This window comes from Lipomyces japonicus, assembly GCF_038497905.1.
Source record: "Lipomyces japonicus strain CBS 7319 unplaced genomic scaffold V1514scaffold_6, whole genome shotgun sequence".
Taxonomy (NCBI): domain Eukaryota; kingdom Fungi; phylum Ascomycota; class Lipomycetes; order Lipomycetales; family Lipomycetaceae; genus Lipomyces; species Lipomyces japonicus.
Window position 1 is genome coordinate 328,887 of NW_027117818.1, and position 19,812 is coordinate 348,698.

A 19,812-nucleotide genomic window follows, 5' to 3' on the forward strand; every position below is an offset into this window, starting at 1 on the left:
AGAAGCGACCTTCGACATTGCTGTGGGATCGGCTGGGTTTTGAGCCCAAAACGAGGTTTGAACAAGACGGACCAAGTTCAGGTCCACACCTCTGTGAACGCAGAACCAAATGATGAAAAATTTTACTGAAAAGCCTGCAGAACGAATACATTCGTCACCAACCTGCTCATCACAGCTGGCAATTCGTTACTCAGAATTTTGCCTCATGTGGCCTCCAACCATCCCCTATTTATTCTTTTCAAATTTACCAATGAGGCAAAACAAATAATCGAGAACGCTCATGCGATGAGATGTTGTCGACCCCTGAATTTTTTTTTAAAGGTTCTTCGAGACTGAATTAATTGCAAATGAGTTTTGTATAAAAATTCAATTTTTGAGTCGTAGCTTTTTTGCTCATGACCGCAAACATATCGATCAATGAAAATCAAATTAAATTTTACATTGTTTATAGAATATTAATTTACTCAATATTTTTATGTTGCATGGGGGTTCATGGAGTCCCATCTCGTAATCGAGTAGAGAGCGTTGCATGACAAATTTAGATCCCCATTTAGAGTTTAGTTGGCATTCAAGCTCGCAACTCTCACTTTTGCCAACAACCTCTTGTATACCAAGCACGTCACGAAACACATTCTTGCAAAGGCAGTCTAATTAGATTATATCAAGTATTGCATATTGTGCCGCGGTTTGTTTGTAGTGGAGGACCAGTGATTGCCTGTGTAAGCAATGGTGAAACGCAAACGTTCGAGGAGAACTAGTAGCTTCGACAACGAGCGTGGTAACGACGACGAAAGTACTCGATCACGATCATCAAGACGTCGAGTTAATTACAACGAAGATGAAGAAGACAAGAAATTGGAAGACATGTTTTCTGATGACGACGAACCGAGTGATGTCGCTGCAGAAGAGTCTTTTGCGGAAGTAGAAGAACAAGAAGAAGACATCGCTAGTGAGGAAGACATCGCTAGTGAGGAAGACAGCGGTGGTGAGGACGATGACGATTATAACGAGAGAGATGGTAACTACGGAACTAAATCAAGGCATCACAAAAGTTTTAGAGTGAAACTGAAAATCGGCAAAAAGCAAACTCGTCAATCAAACACAGCTGAAGAAGACGGAGACGACCTGGCAGATTTTGAAACCCAGGATCAGATTCAAGCCGACGTTGCAGAACAACTACCGACAGTTGTGGCACCAAGAAAGCTTTCGGCGTCTTCCATTCGACAACAGCTATTAGAAGAAAAAACACAAGCATATCAATCAAGTACTCGAAGGTCCAGCAGGAGCAAGCCGAGAGATGAAAGTGAGGATGATGAGTTTATTGAGTCAGCCACAACTAACGACGACGATGATGATGATGAAGATGATGATGACAATGACGACGATTCGGTCAGGCATTCAAGAACTGATGGTTTCGTTGTTGATGATTCAGATATTTCAGATATTGTTCGCCGTCGACGATCCAGCCGGCGAGTCACGAGGGCCAGCAGTTCCCGTCATAACAGGGATTCGAGGAGTTCGGAAAATGACGAAGATGAATTAACTCTTGAGAAAGAGCTTCAAGATCTGAATACGACGCCTCCTCCTACCCGACGTAAAAATCTACGTGCCAGAAGAGAAGTTAATTATCAGTTAGTGCCACCTCCGGTAGTGGAGCAAGTTGATGATTATAATGGGTCAGATAGAAGACGTCGGACAAATGGTCAGAGTGCAAGGAGATTGTTTTCCACTTTTGGTCCGTTTGGTGGAGCAGGCGTGCAATCAATATTTGGCAATTCTGTTCGCGGAACAGGCAACGGCGGATTACAGGCTGCAGGAGGTGCTGCAGATTCAGACTCGTCAGATGATGACGGCAACGCGTTTTCCAAGAATCCTATAGCGAATCCGCCCACTTTGAACGAGCTCGAGCAAGTAACAAACCCGGCTGCTGGACTGGGACTTGTAAAGAAAAGCAACCTTTCAGATACTGATCCGTTAGGGGTTGATATGAATATTGATTTTAATGCTGTTGGTGGTCTTGACGATCACATTAATCAGTTGAAAGAAATGGTGGCTCTTCCGTTAATGTATCCGGAAGTGTTTCAACAGTTTAAAGTCACACCACCGAGAGGCGTACTGTTTCATGGGCCACCAGGAACAGGGAAGACGTTACTAGCGCGAGCACTCGCGGCTAGCTGTTCAACCGAAAATCGCAAGATTTCATTTTATATGAGAAAGGGAGCAGATGCGTTATCTAAATGGGTTGGAGAAGCCGAACGACAATTGCGCTTGCTGTTTGAGGAGGCCAGAAACACGCAACCAAGTATCATATTTTTTGACGAGATTGATGGGTTGGCGCCAGTAAGATCTTCCAAGCAAGAGCAAATTCATGCTTCGATTGTGTCGACCTTACTTGCATTAATGGACGGCATGGATAATCGTGGTCAAGTGATTGTGATTGGTGCAACCAATCGTCCGGATTCGATTGATCCGGCATTACGTCGACCGGGTCGTTTTGATCGTGAATTTTATTTCCCACTTCCTAATATTGAAGCAAGGAAAAAAATTATTCAGATTCATACTAAAGGATGGGAACCTATTTTGGAACCGAATTTTGTTGATCAAATTGCAGAGTTAACTAAGGGATATGGCGGTGCAGATTTGCGAGCATTATGTACCGAATCAGCACTTAGCGCCATTCAACATCGATATCCACAAATATATAAAAGTGATAATAAGCTTTTAATTGACCCATCTACAATTAAAGTAACTCCTCGTGATTTTATTCGTTCGGTTAAAAGTAAGTTGGAAAATTTTTTTTTTTTTTTGAGGTTGTAAGGTTGTAATATTAATACAAATAATCACAGAGATTGTACCTTCTTCTGCGAGGTCAACAGCATCTAATGCAGCACCACTGTCAAACCGAATCAAACCGTTATTAGGTCCGGCCATGTCTGAGATTGCGCAATCATTAAATCACATTATCCCAAGGCAGAAAAAACTTACAATTGCTGAAGAGGCAATGTACGAAGACGAATCAAGCACGGACGGCGGGTTCGCTCGAGAAAACATGATGCAAGAATTTCAATCATGTCGAATTTTCAGGCCTCGACTTTTGATTACGGGATCTCCTGGTATGGGACAAGAATACGTTGCTGCTGCGATTTTGCAACATTTGGAAGGATTTCATGTGCAAACGTTTGATTTGGCGACTCTTATGAGCGATTCTACAAGAGTAAGTTTAGTGATTACAATTTTTTTTTCTCACATGTCAGTGTGTTTACTAAAATTAAAACGTAATAGACCGTGGAAGCAGCAATTGTTCAATTATTTGTTGAAGTTAAACGACATGTTCCTAGTGTGATTTTTATTCCCAACGTTGATACATGGTATCACACAATTTCACCTAGCGCGTGGACAACATTTCACGGCCTGATCAGGGGGATCTCTCCAGTGGAGCAGATACTTTTGCTAGGCATAGCCGAGAATGGGTTTGTTAACCTTGCCGCTGAGTTAAAGCATTTGTTTGGATTTTCAAATGCAAACAGAATACACATTGAACGACCAAACTATGTAAGTTTTTTTTGGTTTTTTTTTTTGCCTTTTGTCATGCTAATTTAAAAAAAAAAAAAAAAAAAGAATCAACGATTGGAATTTTTTAGAGAACTGGTTAAACACATTTCAAATTCGCCGTTAGCGTATCCGAACAAGAGAAAGTTAAGGAAACTTGAAGAACTTCCGTTAGCACCGATCCCGCCATCCCTACCACCATCCAAAACTGAGTTGCAAGCACAAGCGGAAAAAGATAAAAAATTAAAAAATTATTTAAAAATCAAGTTATCTGGTCTTATGGAATTATTAAAAATTCGTTACAAGCGATTTAGGAAGCCACCGATAGATGATTCACTTCTTACCCATTTGTTTAATGAGATTCCGCTTGATCCGGGCGTGTATTATGAATACGTGTTGACAGATGATGAAATGATTCTTGAACAGGGCACGGGCAAAAAATATCATAACATGGATTTAGACATTGTGGAAGAAAGGTTATGGAACGGATATTATTGCACGCCAAGACAATTTTTAAGAGATATCGAGTTCATGTTGCAAGACGCAACCGTGGCCGAGGACAGGGACAAGATCGTGAAAGCATCGGAAATGTATGCCAACGCGCAGGTATCGGTGGACGAGATTGCGGATCCGCAATTTTTACTCGATTGTGAACGAATGTACGACCGGGAAAAATTAAGAGCAAATTGGCATGCTGAAAAATTGCGCAAAAAGCAATCCCAAGTTGCGCGGGCGTTGCTTGCAGATCAGTCAACCACTGAAGCAACCGTGAATGAACATGAACGTGATCAGGAACAAGTCGACAATATTTTGGCGGCGGCGGCTGCTACGGCAGTGGTGGTGAGCAATGGTAATGGCGTGAATGGACAAGTACACCGAGTCAATGGTGAACCTGAAGCGGTCGAGCCAGTAAAAGATCGAATGCAGATTGATGAGAAGGAGGATGAAACCAATCAGGAATTTTTAGTTGCAAATGCACAAGTTGAAAGCCTGCTACCGAACGGGCCTGTGGAACTACGACCACAACAGCCAGGGCAACGCGTTGAATCTAATCATGCGCATGCAAACCATCGTAATGATGATGTCCAAGTCACTCAGCCACGGTCGGAATCACATGATGCCGAGCCAGAATCAGAACAAGAAGATCACGACGAGTTTGAACTTGATTACGAAAGATTATCAAAATTTCATAATCATTTGTCTTCAGTTAGTGATAAATTTGTGATTGAACAATTGGAACAATTAAACTCGGCATTAATAGATGTCGCGTTCCGCAAGCGAACGGAATGGAATCGAAACATGATTTTGGATGAGGTTATTAAAACAACGGAATTCGTGATTGATGAGATTAAAGCTGCCAGGATATAAATTATTGATTGTATCATGATTAAAGATTGATTAAGAATAATTTACCAAGTTCCATAACATGAATATGTAAATAAATAAAAATAGTAGGAAAAAAAAGCCACGATTAGCTGAATAGTTAGCTATATGAATGAATTTTGCAAAATGATTGAATCATTGAACTACGCATTGTGCATGGCAGTGATTAATTTATCATTTAATTAGGTTAAAAGCTTAAAGTTTTTTTCGACGCACTGATAAGGAATTTCAACGTTTTGTAACCTGTAAATGATTCAACGGAAATAAATATTATATATTCTTTAACCCATTACTATCCTCAAAACTTTGTCTCTTTTTTTTTTTTTTGCATTGAAATTATTTTTTTAAACAAGCAATGGCACCAATCATTACGTTTGTTACCGGTAAGACGATATCATATATTTTATTATTCAAAAAAATTTCTAATAAAAATTGAATAAAGGTAATGCCAACAAGTTAAAAGAAGTGCAAGCCATCATGGCCGGCGTGGAACTTACGAACCAATCACTTGATTTGGAAGAAATTCAAGGATCGATTCTTGAAATTGCTGAAAGCAAGGCCAAGACTGCGGCTGCAATCGTATGATTTTGATTCAATTTATTTAATGAACATGTTTTTTTTTTTGGTTTGACTAACGATATACCGGGTCCTGTTGGGGGTTTTTTTTTTTTTTTTTTTTTCGATTATAGATTAAGGGACCGGTGCTGGTTGAGGACACGGCGCTTTCGTTTACGGCTTACGGTGGCCTTCCAGGTCCATACATGTGAGTAAACAAGCCCCCAAAAAAAAACGAACATACTAGAAAGGGGGCGAGCAATACAGATAATTAATACCCAAATTTTGTTTTTTCAGTAAATGGTTCATGCAAAATGTTGGACATGAAGGCTTAAACAAAATGTTGGCAGCATTCGATGATAAATCTGCGCAAGCAATCTGCACGTTTGCGTTCACGGAGGGACCAGGTCAACCAGTCAAGATCTTTCAAGGCGTGCAAGACGTGAGTTTTTACGTTTTTTTTTAATTGAACATATTTCTAATTGCTCCTTTTTTTTTTTTTAGGGAACGATCGTGGAAGCAAGAGGACCGGTTGGGTTCGGATGGGATCCAACTTTTTTGCCAACCGGATACGACCAAACGTAAGTCTTTTTCTTTTAATTTAAGGAAAATTATTAATTTGTTTTAAACCCAATTTTCTTTTTTTAGTTATGCTGAAATGCCAAAATCATTAAAGAACACGATTAGTCATCGATATAAGGCATTGCAATTGTTAAAACAATATTTGGCTACTCGGGAATAGAATAGAACAAGACGAAAAATTGGAGGGATGAAGTTATATAATAATGTAGTATAATTAATTTATAGATTGCCAAACGTTAATGTGAATAATTTTGTGCCATAATGCTTACTCCCCTCCTTTACCAAAAAAAAAAAATAAAAAAATACAAAATCTTTTTCTTAATAAAAAAAAAAGAAAAAGACTTAATCTTCTTCCGCGTTATCAATAACCCATTGCGCAACCCAGCTACTAATGCGATCACAATTTGATTGCAAATCTGATTCGTCATTGCTATGCAACTCAATCACAATCTCGGGTTCGAATGATTCCCTGGCGTCTTGCAAAATTTCTTGCATGATTTCAGCATCCATGTTATCATTAAGCTTGATAGAACCATATTCACTTTTTTTTTTAAAAAAAAAAAAAAAAAAATTAGTCGGTTTAAAAATTGAGGGTGTTAAAAGCTTACCGTTCCTTTAAACGATCAAATAATCGATTGGTTGACGTCCTGAGCACGACGACAAGGTCGATCAAGTTTACCGGGAAAATATCACACACGTGCCAATCAATAATCTGTCCTCCTTTTTCCAACTGCGGTTCAATCAAATCCACCAGCTATTTTTAAAAAAAAAAAAAAAAAATTATAAGCATTTTTTTTTTACGTGTCTCTCTTTTCCCTTACCTTGTCCTCGTCCACGGTTTTGCTCTGTCGTTCTTCATCATATCCATCTGTCAAATCGTGAGTTTCAATAAACTTGTTGATTGAAACTAATGAATGCTTTGGAAGTAATTCGGCAAGTTTTTGACTATGCAACGATTTGCCTGTGCCCTATATTTTATTCATGGTAAATATATTAAAACCAAAACAGAAAAGAAAAAAAAAAGAGAGTTTACTTACAGGAGTGCCAGTAATTATGATATTTGGTAGCGATCGTGACATTAATTTATCGAACGTTGCAATATTAGCAAAATATGAATCTTTCTCTTGAAAAAAAAAAAAAAAAACCACATTTCAAGATTAGAAACAACTTAATTAGGGGGCATTGGGTAAGGGGTACGGGTCTTTAGATTTGGCCTCCTGAAAATTCAAAATAAAATTCCATTCGCTTTTACATCGAATGAAAATAAATATCTTGAGATTAGCATAACGTTAAAACTGCCTGTTTTTTTTTGCAAGTTTTCTAATTTCAATAGAGAATCATGCGAGAAATTATTCATTTATCCTTTTCAACATTATCAAATCATTTATCAACTCATTTTTTTAATGCTCAAGATTATTATTTAAATTTGGATCATGATGGTTCGTCCGGACCGGTTGATCATAACGTGACGTTTCGAAGTGGCATAGCATCTGATGGCAGTACCGAAACCTATACGCCTCGATGCTTGCTTTGGGAATTAAAAGGTTTAAAGCAACAAAAATAATGTGTTTTTTTTTTTTTTTTTTTTTGGATTGAGCTGACAAGTTTACCGGACAGGCGGGTATGGTTCTTTAAAAAAATATAATGAACTTTACGATTGGAATTCAGAAAACGTCACGCCAAGGTAACGATCAATCTCTCCGTAAACAAATATGGTGGTTTTAATAATGGTTTTTTTTTCCCAATTAGTGGAGTAGTACGAATAGAGCAGCCCAGGATTCAGCAAAACGAATACATCAAATCATTAGACACCGGTACTGGCTCATTAAATTATTTAACACCGGCGAATACGTTATATTGGTCTGATTATTGTAACGTTTTTCATCATCCTCGATCGCTATTACAATTATCTTCATGGGAGTATGATCCGATTCAAGCCCCCAAGGGCAGGGTCATGGGCACGAGCTCGAATGCCAGCAGCACCACGTCCGGTGGTGCTGCCACTTCACGCGTGCAGCAATTCACCGGGTTTGACACTGGCGAGCAAGAATTTTATAGTCATGATCGTGACCATGATGGTGCTGGATCGGCAGGGTTGGAATCAAATTTCAGATTACTGTTGGAAGAATGTGACCTGATCTCGGGATTAAACGTAATCACGAACGTGGACTCCGCCTGGGGCGGATTTTCTGTGGCTGCCATGAACGAATTGCGAGACGAATATTTGCCCAAGACTAGTGTTTTCGTGTGGGGCTTGCAAGACGGCACGCCTTTGGACAGGGTATGTTTTTCTTTTTCTTTTTCTTTTTTTTTTCCATGTTGGTTTGGTCTTTTCTTAAATCAAATGCTTTGGTTTAGGCGGCACAGTATTCGCGAATCCGAACCGAGGCAGGCCTGATCCCGGTTTCGACCATGTATATTCCACTCTGCCTGCCATCATCACCAGCAACATTAATTAATAAATTCTTGCCCGCCGACCGGACATCGTCATTCGACCCTTCATCGCCCTGGCACGTGGCCGGCCTGCTGGCAGCCGGGTTCGAGACCTTGACCATGCCGACCCGGCTGCGCAAGCTCGCCACGACGGCAAGTAAAGCGAGGTATGAATCCCTGGCCGAGATCGCAGCCCAGGTTTCCGGCAATGGCACGCGCACTGTCGCGGGTGACGTGGCGGTCGGGATCGGTCACGGGTTGTTAGCCATGGGCAGCACGAACGCGATAAACCGGGCGCACATGAGCAAGCAGGACCGGCGCAAGGCTGAAGCCAGGACCGGCGGGCATACTTTTGCCAAATTTGCTGTTGTTCGTGGTAATGATGATGATGATGATGATGATAAAAACACGACGCAGTCATTGGATCGGTTATGGGATTCATATGTTGATGAATCCCGGTTGCGAGATGAGAAAACGGTACTGTGCAGGCGCAACCTGCCAGGATTGGCGTTCCCGGAACCGGCTAGTTTTCCACCATTCCTGCATCATGCGCCGGACATGTTTGCGAGCATGACCACGTCATCCGTAACCAGGCATCAGTTTTCAGACATGAACGATTTCGTTAGCCGGTACGTGAGATCGGACGATCGAGAACAGTTAAAAGATCAGATTGAAACGTTGGAAAGTGAATATGAATACGGATGGTCAGATCAGAGCTTTGATGATTCAGACTGACCTAAAAAAAAAATAAAAAAAAAAATAAAAGCATTCTACTGAAAAAAAAACAAAAAATCATCAAAAACGCCTCCAATTTATTTTAAAAAATAAAGCTTGAGGAAATTATGTAAAACTGTAGTCCAAAATAGAACAAGTTGCATGCAAAATACTTCAATAAAAAAGAGGAAAATAAATCTCTCGTTGGTTTCAAAATACAACGTATATATAACATAATTTATTTACAAATTTTTTTTCTATCGTCTAGGTGCTCGCCTGTTTCTCATGGGAGCCAATTTGCGACCGGCAGGTGTGACCGTTCCTGCAGCTGGAGATGCAAACATGTTATTTTGTTGTTGCTGTTGCTGGTCGTTACCACCGCCAAACGTTACCGGCGTGGCCGGTTTCGGCGTTGACAGTGCCGTGCTGCTAATGGTTGTGTTGCTGCCAAATCCAAACACGCTTGCCGGGTTGCTCGTGTTGGCACCGAAATTAAAACTCGAACTAGCACCAGACGACGATGACAACACACTATTGCTCGTACTCGTGGTGGTTGAAGTCAACGACAACGCCGAAGGCTTGCTGGAAAAGGCAAATGTTGCTGATGACGATGACGGTGCAGATGTTTGGCCAAACGAGAAAGTAGACGGTGCCGGTGACGCCGATTTGGACACCGGTACTGATGACGTGGTCGTGGAGCCGAATGCAAACGGCGCCGACGTGGTCGTGCTGGTGATCGCAGACGAAGACGTCGTGCTGGCGCCAAACAACGGCGAGCTGGGCTTTGCAGCGTTGCCAAAATTAAACGACGGCAATGTGGTTGAACCACCAAACGCGACAGGTGCAGTGCTGGTGCTATTCACGGCCGGCACGGCACCATTGCTCGTTGACGGGGCTGCAAAGTTGAAGCTCGGCACGGACGACTTGTCGGCTGCAGACGAATTATTGGGGTTTGCAAGAGCACCACCGTCAGACGACGTGATCGTACCTGCAACAGGCTTTGCGGTTGTGAATGAAAACCCGGAAGGTGGCTTGGCTTCGGTTGTCTTGTTGGCTGCATCAGTGCTTGCTGAAAATGAAAATGACCCGGCCGGCGTGGACGTAGACTTGTCATTAGTGAGCGCATCAAATGGTTTGATGCCATTACTGTTGTTATCACTTGAACCTGATGACGGTGTTGCCGTGAATGCAAAAGATGGTGTCAATGAGCTTGGCGCTGGCGCCGCCTTGGGCGTTGTGGATTCAAAATTCAACCCAGAATTCGAACTGTTTGTACTGGCAAAGTTAAGCCCGCTGGATGGAATAGGCGTATTATTTTTCTGCAGTGACGGGAGTTGTTTTTGCTGCTGCTGCTGCTGCTGTTGTATTTGTTCTTGTTGAAGCCGAGCAGCTTCTAATTGTTGACGTTTAATTTCCAATTCTTGCCTTTGCTCGTGCTGTCTTTTCCGTTCCGCTTCTAATTCTTTCCTTTGAATCTCAAGTTCGAGTTCTTTAACCTTGCGTTCTTGTTCTAATCTTGCTTCTCGTTCTAATAATTCGTGTTCACGTTTTTCCTTCGCAATCTCTGCCCGTCGTTCCAACACGGCAGGATCTTCCGTGGAAGAACGCTGGGCCACAAACCGACGTTCATGTTCTTGTGATCTTGCTTTTGCTCTTTGGAATGCCGGACTTTGTGCTAGAGTGGCCTTTTCGGAAACAAACAATCGTCTTTTTTTCAATGCCGGCTCTTGAACCGCAATTTGATCGGGAACGTGCTGGTCACCGTGTCTACCATCATCGTCATCAAAATTAGCCGAGAAAAAACCTGGTCGTTTTCTGCGATCGGGTGCAATATCTGAAACATCGATCGGTCGTTTTCGAGGTAAGTCATTCTTGTCCTGATCAGATTGCGTGACTTGATTGTTGTCATGTGCATTAACTGGGATAACTGGTTCAGGGTTGATTGCACCTATGGCGGTAGTGATGTTATTTTCAGTCGGTAATGAATGCGCAAGATGATTATGAACGTGGGTATTGTCGGTGGCTAAATTTGTGATTGCGGTCTTATGATGCAGAGATGGTGAGTCAAGACGGTTGTAAAAAACCGGAGGCGCGAACCGTTTCTTGGTTTGTAGTTTTGAGAGTCTTGACCGCGCGTTTCGCAGACTCCAAAGCGCGTTTAACGAGCCACGGATCAAGCCCACGGTTTCGGGTATTGAAGAGTTTTGAACTTGCACAGGCGAATCTGGCAATGCTTGTCGCTTGCGATTGAGCTGACCAGTTGTTATCTCGTGATCGTTTTCTGCAGTAAACGATGAAGACGATGATAAAGATGATGATGATGTGTCGTTTGTGGTTGCGCTAGATTGCTCGAGGCTTACCACGGTGGGAGCGACAATGTCGACAGAACTAAGATAGAGTCAACATGACAGGTTCATATTTCGATAAAAACTGGCGACATACATTGCATGTTCTGGTTGTGATTGATCGTGACGGGGCCGATTGTTGTCGTGAAGAATTTTCCTTTTTTTGACTACTTCTTGTCGCTTCAAAGCTTCCCTGTAGGCAGATACGATCGACAACGGATCATCCTTTGACCACTAATAAAAAAACAAAAAAAACAAAGAGTTGAGTAACGCAAACAAATCAATAGCGAATAGAGACAAAAAAAAAACATACGTTGATGCCGGAGAAGTCAAATCGAAAAGGAGGTTGTTGCACAGCGTCTTGAGCAGTCATGATGTCGTAAAAACATGAAACATAAGTAAGTCAAAAAAAAAAATAAATTAAATAAAATGAAACAAAATAATATAAAATAAAATAAAATAAAAAGAAAACTGAATATATTGGTTTTATTTTGATTGATTTCATCTGATTCAAAACAACAAAGTTTTGTAGCAAAAGGAATTAACCGCGCAAGTTGCGCGATGGTTGTGCAAAATGATTGTTACATTACATAATTCATTATATAATCAACTGAGGTAATGCATTAGGTAATGTGAATGGTTTAAAATTGCTGGCTACCATATACATGAAAAAAAAAAATAGTATGTGGTAAAAATGAAATAGGCATGGCACTGTATACTTTAAGCCTGAGAAATATTGGAGGTGGCCATTCGTCTATATTATGTCACTTTATAGTATTGATCCCTTTAAGAATTAAAAGAGTAGTTTGCAATATCTTATTATTCACTTATTCTTGATACAACGATAATTAAAAAAATATAGAAGTAAAAAACCCTAATACACGCAAAATAAATTGTACCCTCTAATTGGACGGTAGTAACTGTACACAGTATATAAAACATTATACCCTAGAATAGTCCAATATTCTCACAGCCAGATATAATATTAGCAGTAATAGACTAATCAGGGTATAGTCGCAGCATACAAACATAGTGATAAGGTGAAATATGAAGGTTTAAATGCATACCCCGGACACATGGAAGTCAAAGAGTGATAAGAAGCAAAATGAAATTAAACATGTGAATTGATAGCCGATGAAGTGGAGACTTGATTCATAACCGGCCGTGAGTGAGTAGTGAGTACGCGGGAAGGTACATGCCGTGCCGTGAGGGATTACTTATCAAGACAGTGCAGTATAGTAGGAATATATTAGTCGCATTTATGACATAGGTGTGTACATAGAGTATGCGCCGGTATCGTTATCAAGGCGGAGCGATGTGGCGTTGGGATGGGTGCATTATGTGAGTGTTGGGTACAGAGAGATAGCGATTGTGTGCAGGCAGGCAGGCAAACAGGCAGACAGGCATGTATGTATGTAGGCATGTGTAGTATATATATACATACACATGCAGAGCCATAGCAAGATGTACAAACATATATGAGTTAGGAGGATAGGTCGTGCGACAACACTCAACATTGTACGCACGCGATAACGATAAGCGCGACTGACTGAGTCGTCATTGCAGTCAAGCCATTACATAATCGATGTGAGGTGGAAGTGCCGTGTTACGTAACAGAGCGGTGCGCGGTGACGTGCTCAGCGCCGGCAATGCACCATGATTCAGTGACATGCGCGCACGGAGCGGCAGGTGCCGAGTCACGCAATACAAGTAGACATACGGAGATTGAGTCATTCATATAGGGCAGGCAGAGTCATGGCCCATGCGGGGAGTCAGTCAGTCGCGGGCCCAATTGCGCAATCGCGAGTTGTGAGACGTCATGACCGAGTCACGTCCGCCCAGCACAAGCACGACCGGTCGCAGTTCACCACAGCAGCTACAAACAAGCAAAAGCAAATCGCCCAACGGCGTGATGCCATAATGCACCGTTGTCGCACGCGCGCACGGTCACCGTCGCCGTCGTCAATCGCCGGCCGTCCAGTTAGTTAGTTGGGCGCGACGATTCGCAATCGCAAATCGCAACATGCCGGCTCTGCGCTGCGTCATGTGACCTGTGCCTCAACGTCGCGACGGTTGTGCGCGCCGGTGCTGATGCCGGCCAGCGGTTGATCCGATAAGACCCCAGCTGCGCCCTAACCCAGTGAGTCGCAACAATTAAACTTTACTTTTCCGGCTACGGCCGCCCGAGGTCGTTCATTGTATAATATTTTGTTACACACACATTATATATACATATACATATATATATATATATGCATCCGCTCGACACGGATAATGTCGGTTGATTTCGCTTGCTCTTGCTCGCTCGCTTTTAATGGCAGACATTTCCGTCGTGCGCTCGTTTCCTGCATTGGCTTCGGCTGGCTTGCCGCCTCCGTCATCGTCTCCGTCGTCTCTTCCTCCTCGCACGCTACGCATCCAATGTGGCGCCCGCATCGTGCAATGGGCTGTCGGCCGCGATGACCGTGGTTCGTTTGGCCTGGCACGCCTGCGCAACTTCATCGCTACTGCGTTCTCGCTCGACGTTGACGTCAACTTTGCTCTGCGGCACGCCAGCCCGGACAGGCCCAACGACGTCACGTACGTGGCTGACGACCCGACCTTGATCGCCGTCATGAACCGGCCCGACGCGCTCGTCCACGTCGTCCCGCTGGCGGCTGACGGGTCAGTCGCGTCCTCATGGTCGCCGCCGTCGTCAGCCTTCACTGCATACCCATACCCGGCCGACGTGGTTTCCGTGCTGCAACGGCGCAAGAGTTCGATCTACATTCCGCCGCCGGCAAAAATATCACCGCAGGCTCGCGTGTCTGGCGTCACGCAAACCATTCGGTCAAAGTTGCACTTCACCGACGAAGGTCAGTGGAAAAAATTCTCTGCCCGCAGACTGGAATTGATTGACTCCATGGCGCTGTCGTCCAAAAAGGCGTCCGAGCAGGACGACGTCATCATTGCCGTGGCTGACACGCTTAGGGAAGAATACGGCTTTGCGCCTCATACCCTGCCTGACTTTGACAAGCTCGTTCGTGCCGCTGTGCAGAGCGTGCGTCGCAACCGCAAGCGGCTGCCAAAGGGCAAGGCGCGGTCAAAGTCATTGTCGGTTGAACGTGACGACCCGTCGATATCTGCTGCGCCTCAACAACAGCAGCAACAACAACAACAATATTGGCCCGCCCTGTCGCCTAATGTGGCTCCTGATCAACAGCCATCGTACGGTGGCTATTTCGGCTACCTGCGGCCACCCGTCGTGTCGCGTATTCCTGAACATACAATCGTGCCTCCGCCTTTAATGCGCTCGCCTTCTACCTCATCTGCGTCCTCAGTGTCATCAGGCTCATCATCCTCATCCACATCCACATCATCATATTCATTTCATCATGAAGAACCGAAGCCTGGCAAAGTGATTGAGTTCATGCACGCCGGCAGGGTCGTGCCTTTATGGTACTACCCATCCACTCGATCTACGTTCACATCATTACTGGTCGCTGCCCGCAAGGCGCTGTCGCTACCCGATGACGCGCTGATTGCGCTTTATTACTCCGCGGCTGAGTCCGCGCCTCGCGCTCAGATTGCGTCTGATGCCGAAGCCATCTCGGTCCTTACCGGGATTTCTCCTCTGCGAGTTGAAGTCGTGTCCATGTCGCAAGTCCCATTGCAACAGCAGCAGCACTTGCCATCGTTAAGCACTGTAGAGTCATCTCGCAGGATCTCGATTGGCTCTTTAGTTAGTGTGTAACTGCAATTTTTTCTTTTTTACATTTTTTTTATTGGTTTTCATTGGTTGGAGTTTTTGCTTTATCTCGGATTATAGATTTGGCTGTGGTTTCAGGGGAAGGGTGTTTTTTTTCTGGCTTTGTATTTCATTTCATTATACATTAAAAAAAGGTTTAATAATATTCTGTATTCACACATTACGTTACGCAAGTCTTACACGTCCACCAAGCTGCCTGGCGACCGATTATTATTGGGCTTCAAAACGGTTTGCACTGCTTGTTCATCGACAAACTTGATGTGACCAAGCTTGCCGTCGTGCTCGCGCCTATCCTTTGCAGCAGCCGCGGCCGTGATTGTAGTCGACGGTTCCGGCGTGGCTTCCCTGTTCACGTCATACTGCGCGGGCGGAAACTTGGTGACCACGATCTCGACAATGTCGGACCACTCGCGCATGCCACCCATGCCAATATCACCGCACGCCAACACTTTCTCGACCGGCTTCAACACCGTGATCCATTTCATGTCATCACTAATCAATTGCAAGTGCCGTTTGGTGGCCGGATTCGTGTACATGTACGTGTTCATGGCCGGCGCAACCAATATCGGCACGGCCGGGTTCCACGCACGCACGACCGACGTGAGCAAGTTATCGCATAGGCCGGCCGCAATCTTGGCCAACGTGTTGGCCGACAACGGCGCGATCAGCAACACGTGCGCCCATCGTCGCAACTCGATATGCAATATCGGATCTGACCTCGAATTCCAATCCTGCCATTCGTCACGGTCACGCCAGATGCTAATTGTAGCCGGCAGCGGCTTGTCAGCTTGGGGTAAGAACCGCTCAGCAGCGTCGGTCACGATAATTTGAATCGAGATCTTCGATGGCTCGTAAATGCGGTACAATTTTTCCACAATCAGTGGCACCTTGATCGTGGCCACCGAACCCGATGCTGCCAGCAGGAGGTGGAACTTGCCGTCGTGCAACGGCAGCGCAGGGTGCGACGCCGTGACTGCTTGTTGGCCGCCACCTGCTGGTGCTTCGCTTCTGACTGAAAGCTCGGACAACGCACGATTGCGCGACATTGAAAGCCGGCGTGGGATGTCGAGAGCAAAATGGGCGATGACCTTGAAGCTGGCGATTGGATTATTCACGAACCGGCAAAAGCATTGTGATCGCACAATCGCTCTTCCGTGGTCAGCGCCCCAGAACAAGCTAAACCTCCCAACCGGCGATATCGTGACTTTCCCAGCATCCATCACTATGCAATGCAATTGCGCTTAGCCACCCTCTTTTTTTTATTTTTTTTTTAATATTCACATGCCGTCTTTGGTTTACAACAGAGAATTTCAGATAACCACGGTCGCTGTTGCGTCGAAAGATATTCGGCCTGCCGTGCTCACCGGCCGTGCCGGTCGCATGCCGTCGTCGCCCTTGTCCCGGCCGTCATCTGATCACGACGGCAAAGACGACGACGACGACCTGTGCCCCTCGCCCCCATTATTATTTTCTCGACCATTTGTAAACAAAAGCAGCAGCAATCATAGCAATAGGCGCCGGCGGTCGTCGCTGCACCAAGCCGAGTCCTTGATTGGCTCGTACGAGGAATCGTTACTGTCCGGCAGAATGTCCGCTCCATCTTCCAAACCTGCAGTGTCTTTTTTGGCCAAGCTGGGCGTGCTGGCCACGCAAGACACTGACGGCGACAATAAAGACGACTGCGGCCCAAAATGCCCGCCGCGGCACCTGCTGCTCGAATTCGAAGCACTGTACTACGAATGGCATGACACGGATAACAGGCAGGAAGGCAGCCCCTACGTGGGCGTGCTCGACCTTGACGAACACTATGCAAACCAGCACTTGCATCCGTTACCGAGACAGCGCAAAAGGCGCCGGCCCGTGCCGGGCTACAAGATCCCGGCTCGCGGGCAGATCCAGATCGTGATTTCGAACCCGCACCGGACCGCGATCAAGTTATTTCTCGTGCCTTACGATTTGAGGCACATGACTCGCGGTACGCGCACGTTCGTGCGGCAAAAGACGGCCGTCGTGAGTGATGATCGTGCCAACAAGCTCGGGCTTAAGCAGGCCGTGCATCTGCATGTTGCCTGCCACGACAATGGCGAGCTGTACCTGTTTCGAACCATCAGGGTTGTGTTTGAGAACCGCACTGCGGACTCGGCCGACATGGTGCCGGGGCTCATGCCCGGCCTGCTCGATGGCACGGTCAGGACCGACACCATCATTGGCGATATTGTGCCATACGTGGCCGCAATCAAGCAACCGCATCAACCGTCGCCTTCGTCGTCTTCGTCGTCGTCAGCGTTATTGTTTGCCAATACTGCTGCAGAAACCGACGCCAGCGATGCCATGGGAATGTTGTCATTGTCAGATCATTGTGCGTCTAAATTGCGCGCCCCGGCTCACCAACGCGACGACAATGACAAAGATATCGTCGTATTGAAAACCAAAAATTCAATGCGTCAGTCCAACGACGACGTTCAGTTAATCACCTGGGGCGAACTTTACAACAGAAGACTCAACACGCAGTGAACACGTTTCACGGTTTTTCTTTTTCTTTTTTTTTTTTGACATGCATTTAATTTGGACAAATCGTATTTTGGAGTTTGATGGCTGGGGTTCCTTTATGTTAATTGTTTTATAATATATCGTATTTATCTACAAGTTTTTTTCCGCTAGACGTTTTTAAGTCATGTGTCAACTCATTACTCGTCACATAAGGTGTCATGCAGGAGATTAAAAAATATTTGTTTATATATATATATAATTATATCAATTTTGGTTTTTTTTGATACTAAGTTCGATACATCCAAGTTACCCAAACGCCAAAAATGCCAACCACGATTGAAACCCCCAATGTAAGATGCAACACATGATGAGCCATTGATCCATAAAATTCAGGATTCGGTATTGCCGTGACCGGATCTGATTCCTTTGTTAATAATTTTTTTCCTTGTTGTGGGGTTAACTTGCCGTTCTTTTCGTAATCACGTAATGATGACCTTGTCTTCTCTCTTGCCAATTGACTGGGGGACTTGGCCAATCTCTTGGTTCGTTCAGATAATTCCTTGCGCTTGCGTAAGATCTCTTGCTGTTGGATTTTTTCCTCAGCCAATCGACGTTCCGTATCTGCAATCTGATCCTCAATCAATCTTTCCATTTCAACATGCGCGGCCGAACCTTTCTCGTTAACTTCATCAAGCTCGATGTAAACCTCAGATGTCGTCATTGTCGCCGGTTTTTTTTTATCAGACTTTCTTTTACGTAATTTCTGGTGATCGTCATGATAATGATGATGATAATAATGATGGTTTTGTTGTTGCTGCTGTGATTGTTCCGGCCGAGTCCATGTTTTTAACACTGAAAATTTTGAGACTTCGGACCGCCATATGGGTAATTCCTGAGGCATGTGTTGCACGTGCAGGGCCTCGGCCAGGCCGATCACGTCTGTCAAGCCAGTGGAACCAGGCCACGGAGGCTGAGGCGAGCGGGACAGCACGGCGTGAATCATTTCCGCATCCCTAGGTGCAAATTGAAAAATCTCTTGCCGGCGGCATGATAACAACATGGCGGCATACAAATACGCCGGTGCGGTGGCATCATCCGCAGCGAAAAAAAAATCCCACACGATCGTCAGGTCATCAAGGTTTTCAATGTCGTGAGCAAACATGGTCAGCATAGCCGATAGCGCGTAATATGGCTTCGTAAACCGCAACTGCGTGGCCAACGCCGGGTCGAACAAGGCAACTATTTGAGGGATCAGGTGTAAATGTGTCAGCGATGGCTGCAACACGGGCATCATGAAGTCTCGCAACCGGTGCAGCGCAACATGCTCGACAACTACGATCGCACGGCGCGGTCCAAACAAAAGGTAAAAAACTTGACAAACGTCATGAAATCCTTGAAAATACGACAGGTTTACGTTCCGCCTGAGCACGTGAGTGATGACCCGGAACAGTTCTTCTCTTTTGACCTTCAATTCATTTTCCGACAAGTCTAATCCGAGCACGGCTTCATAAGTAAAATTGACAAGACAAATAACAATATTGAATCATTTATGCGTACCTGGTGGGTAAAATATAAATGCCCGATCGACGTCTAATCGGACCTGGTCTTCATCTGTATGCGGTTGCATGCCATCATAGTCGTCAAACAATTTCTTGTCCGCATTGCATCCCAGTAAAATAGGCCCTAAAAAAAAAGAGAGAGAGTCATCAGCATGTTTCATAACATTTAAAGCAGTTTTATAATTTTTTTTCCAACATACATGCTTGCCTGCGTAACGAATCAGATACCAGTCCACCTTTGGATTTGGCCAGCCGGCACAACGTGTCCACGTCCCGGTTCGCGATTGCGATTTTAATCAGCACATCTTTTTTAACTTTCGCTTGGTGATCATGATGTTGGCCTTGTGCAGATACCGGCGACATGTCCAGCAGCACAGGCGGCTCCATTGTAACTGCCGAGTAGAAACCGTTCGACTGAATTCGATATCTACATACAACGGGCCCGCCATTTATG

General features: G+C 44.6%; 9 protein-coding genes across 9 annotated transcripts; 5 read left to right on the top strand and 4 right to left on the bottom strand.

Annotated features, from left to right (window-relative positions):
* The first annotated feature begins 581 nt into the window (after positions 1-581).
* On the top strand, positions 582-5,005 carry V1514DRAFT_326184 (uncharacterized protein). Its single transcript, XM_066926754.1, has 4 exons — positions 582-2,779; positions 2,847-3,214; positions 3,283-3,552; positions 3,619-5,005. The coding sequence occupies exons 1-4, from the start codon at positions 727-729 to the stop codon at positions 4,915-4,917; spliced, it is 3,990 nt and encodes a 1,329-aa protein (XP_066785249.1). The 5' UTR covers positions 582-726; the 3' UTR covers positions 4,918-5,005.
* Positions 5,006-5,190: 185 nt separating this feature from the next.
* V1514DRAFT_326188 (inosine triphosphate pyrophosphatase-like protein) lies at positions 5,191-6,330 on the top strand. Its single transcript, XM_066926755.1, has 6 exons — positions 5,191-5,315; positions 5,375-5,511; positions 5,622-5,695; positions 5,785-5,929; positions 5,992-6,068; positions 6,136-6,330. The coding sequence occupies exons 1-6, from the start codon at positions 5,288-5,290 to the stop codon at positions 6,227-6,229; spliced, it is 555 nt and encodes a 184-aa protein (XP_066785250.1). The 5' UTR covers positions 5,191-5,287; the 3' UTR covers positions 6,230-6,330.
* On the bottom strand, positions 6,255-7,185 carry V1514DRAFT_326190 (AAA domain-containing protein). Its single transcript, XM_066926756.1, has 4 exons — positions 7,107-7,185; positions 6,891-7,037; positions 6,678-6,823; positions 6,255-6,610 (listed from the first exon to the last, which is right to left on the bottom strand). Exons 1-4 carry the CDS (start codon positions 7,146-7,148, stop codon positions 6,412-6,414), a joined length of 534 nt encoding a protein of 177 aa, XP_066785251.1. The 5' UTR covers positions 7,149-7,185; the 3' UTR covers positions 6,255-6,411.
* A 154-nt stretch (positions 7,186-7,339) lies between these two features.
* Positions 7,340-9,489, top strand: V1514DRAFT_350594 (Misato segment II tubulin-like domain-containing protein). The gene is made up of 4 exons (XM_066929417.1): positions 7,340-7,613; positions 7,687-7,753; positions 7,819-8,350; positions 8,428-9,489. Exons 1-4 carry the CDS (start codon positions 7,409-7,411, stop codon positions 9,235-9,237), a joined length of 1,614 nt encoding a protein of 537 aa, XP_066785252.1. The 5' UTR covers positions 7,340-7,408; the 3' UTR covers positions 9,238-9,489.
* Positions 9,273-12,353, bottom strand: V1514DRAFT_326195 (uncharacterized protein). Its single transcript, XM_066926757.1, has 3 exons — positions 11,875-12,353; positions 11,659-11,795; positions 9,273-11,604 (listed from the first exon to the last, which is right to left on the bottom strand). The coding sequence occupies exons 1-3, from the start codon at positions 11,932-11,934 to the stop codon at positions 9,474-9,476; spliced, it is 2,328 nt and encodes a 775-aa protein (XP_066785253.1). The 5' UTR covers positions 11,935-12,353; the 3' UTR covers positions 9,273-9,473.
* A 1,360-nt stretch (positions 12,354-13,713) lies between these two features.
* Positions 13,714-15,500, top strand: V1514DRAFT_196597 (transcription factor Vhr1-domain-containing protein). Its single transcript, XM_066924646.1, has one exon. The coding sequence runs from the start codon at positions 13,876-13,878 to the stop codon at positions 15,292-15,294; it is 1,419 nt and encodes a 472-aa protein (XP_066785254.1). The 5' UTR covers positions 13,714-13,875; the 3' UTR covers positions 15,295-15,500.
* V1514DRAFT_326200 (flavoprotein) lies at positions 15,444-16,402 on the bottom strand. Its single transcript, XM_066926758.1, has one exon. It carries the CDS (start codon positions 16,353-16,355, stop codon positions 15,486-15,488), a length of 870 nt encoding a protein of 289 aa, XP_066785255.1. The 5' UTR covers positions 16,356-16,402; the 3' UTR covers positions 15,444-15,485.
* V1514DRAFT_326201 (uncharacterized protein) lies at positions 16,332-18,086 on the top strand. Its single transcript, XM_066926759.1, has one exon. The coding sequence runs from the start codon at positions 16,591-16,593 to the stop codon at positions 17,821-17,823; it is 1,233 nt and encodes a 410-aa protein (XP_066785256.1). The 5' UTR covers positions 16,332-16,590; the 3' UTR covers positions 17,824-18,086.
* V1514DRAFT_303046 (rab-GTPase-TBC domain-containing protein) lies at positions 18,057-19,787 on the bottom strand. The gene is made up of 3 exons (XM_066925585.1): positions 19,559-19,787; positions 19,357-19,482; positions 18,057-19,287 (listed from the first exon to the last, which is right to left on the bottom strand). The coding sequence occupies exons 1-3, from the start codon at positions 19,743-19,745 to the stop codon at positions 18,086-18,088; spliced, it is 1,515 nt and encodes a 504-aa protein (XP_066785257.1). The 5' UTR covers positions 19,746-19,787; the 3' UTR covers positions 18,057-18,085.
* Positions 19,788-19,812: the final 25 nt, after the last annotated feature.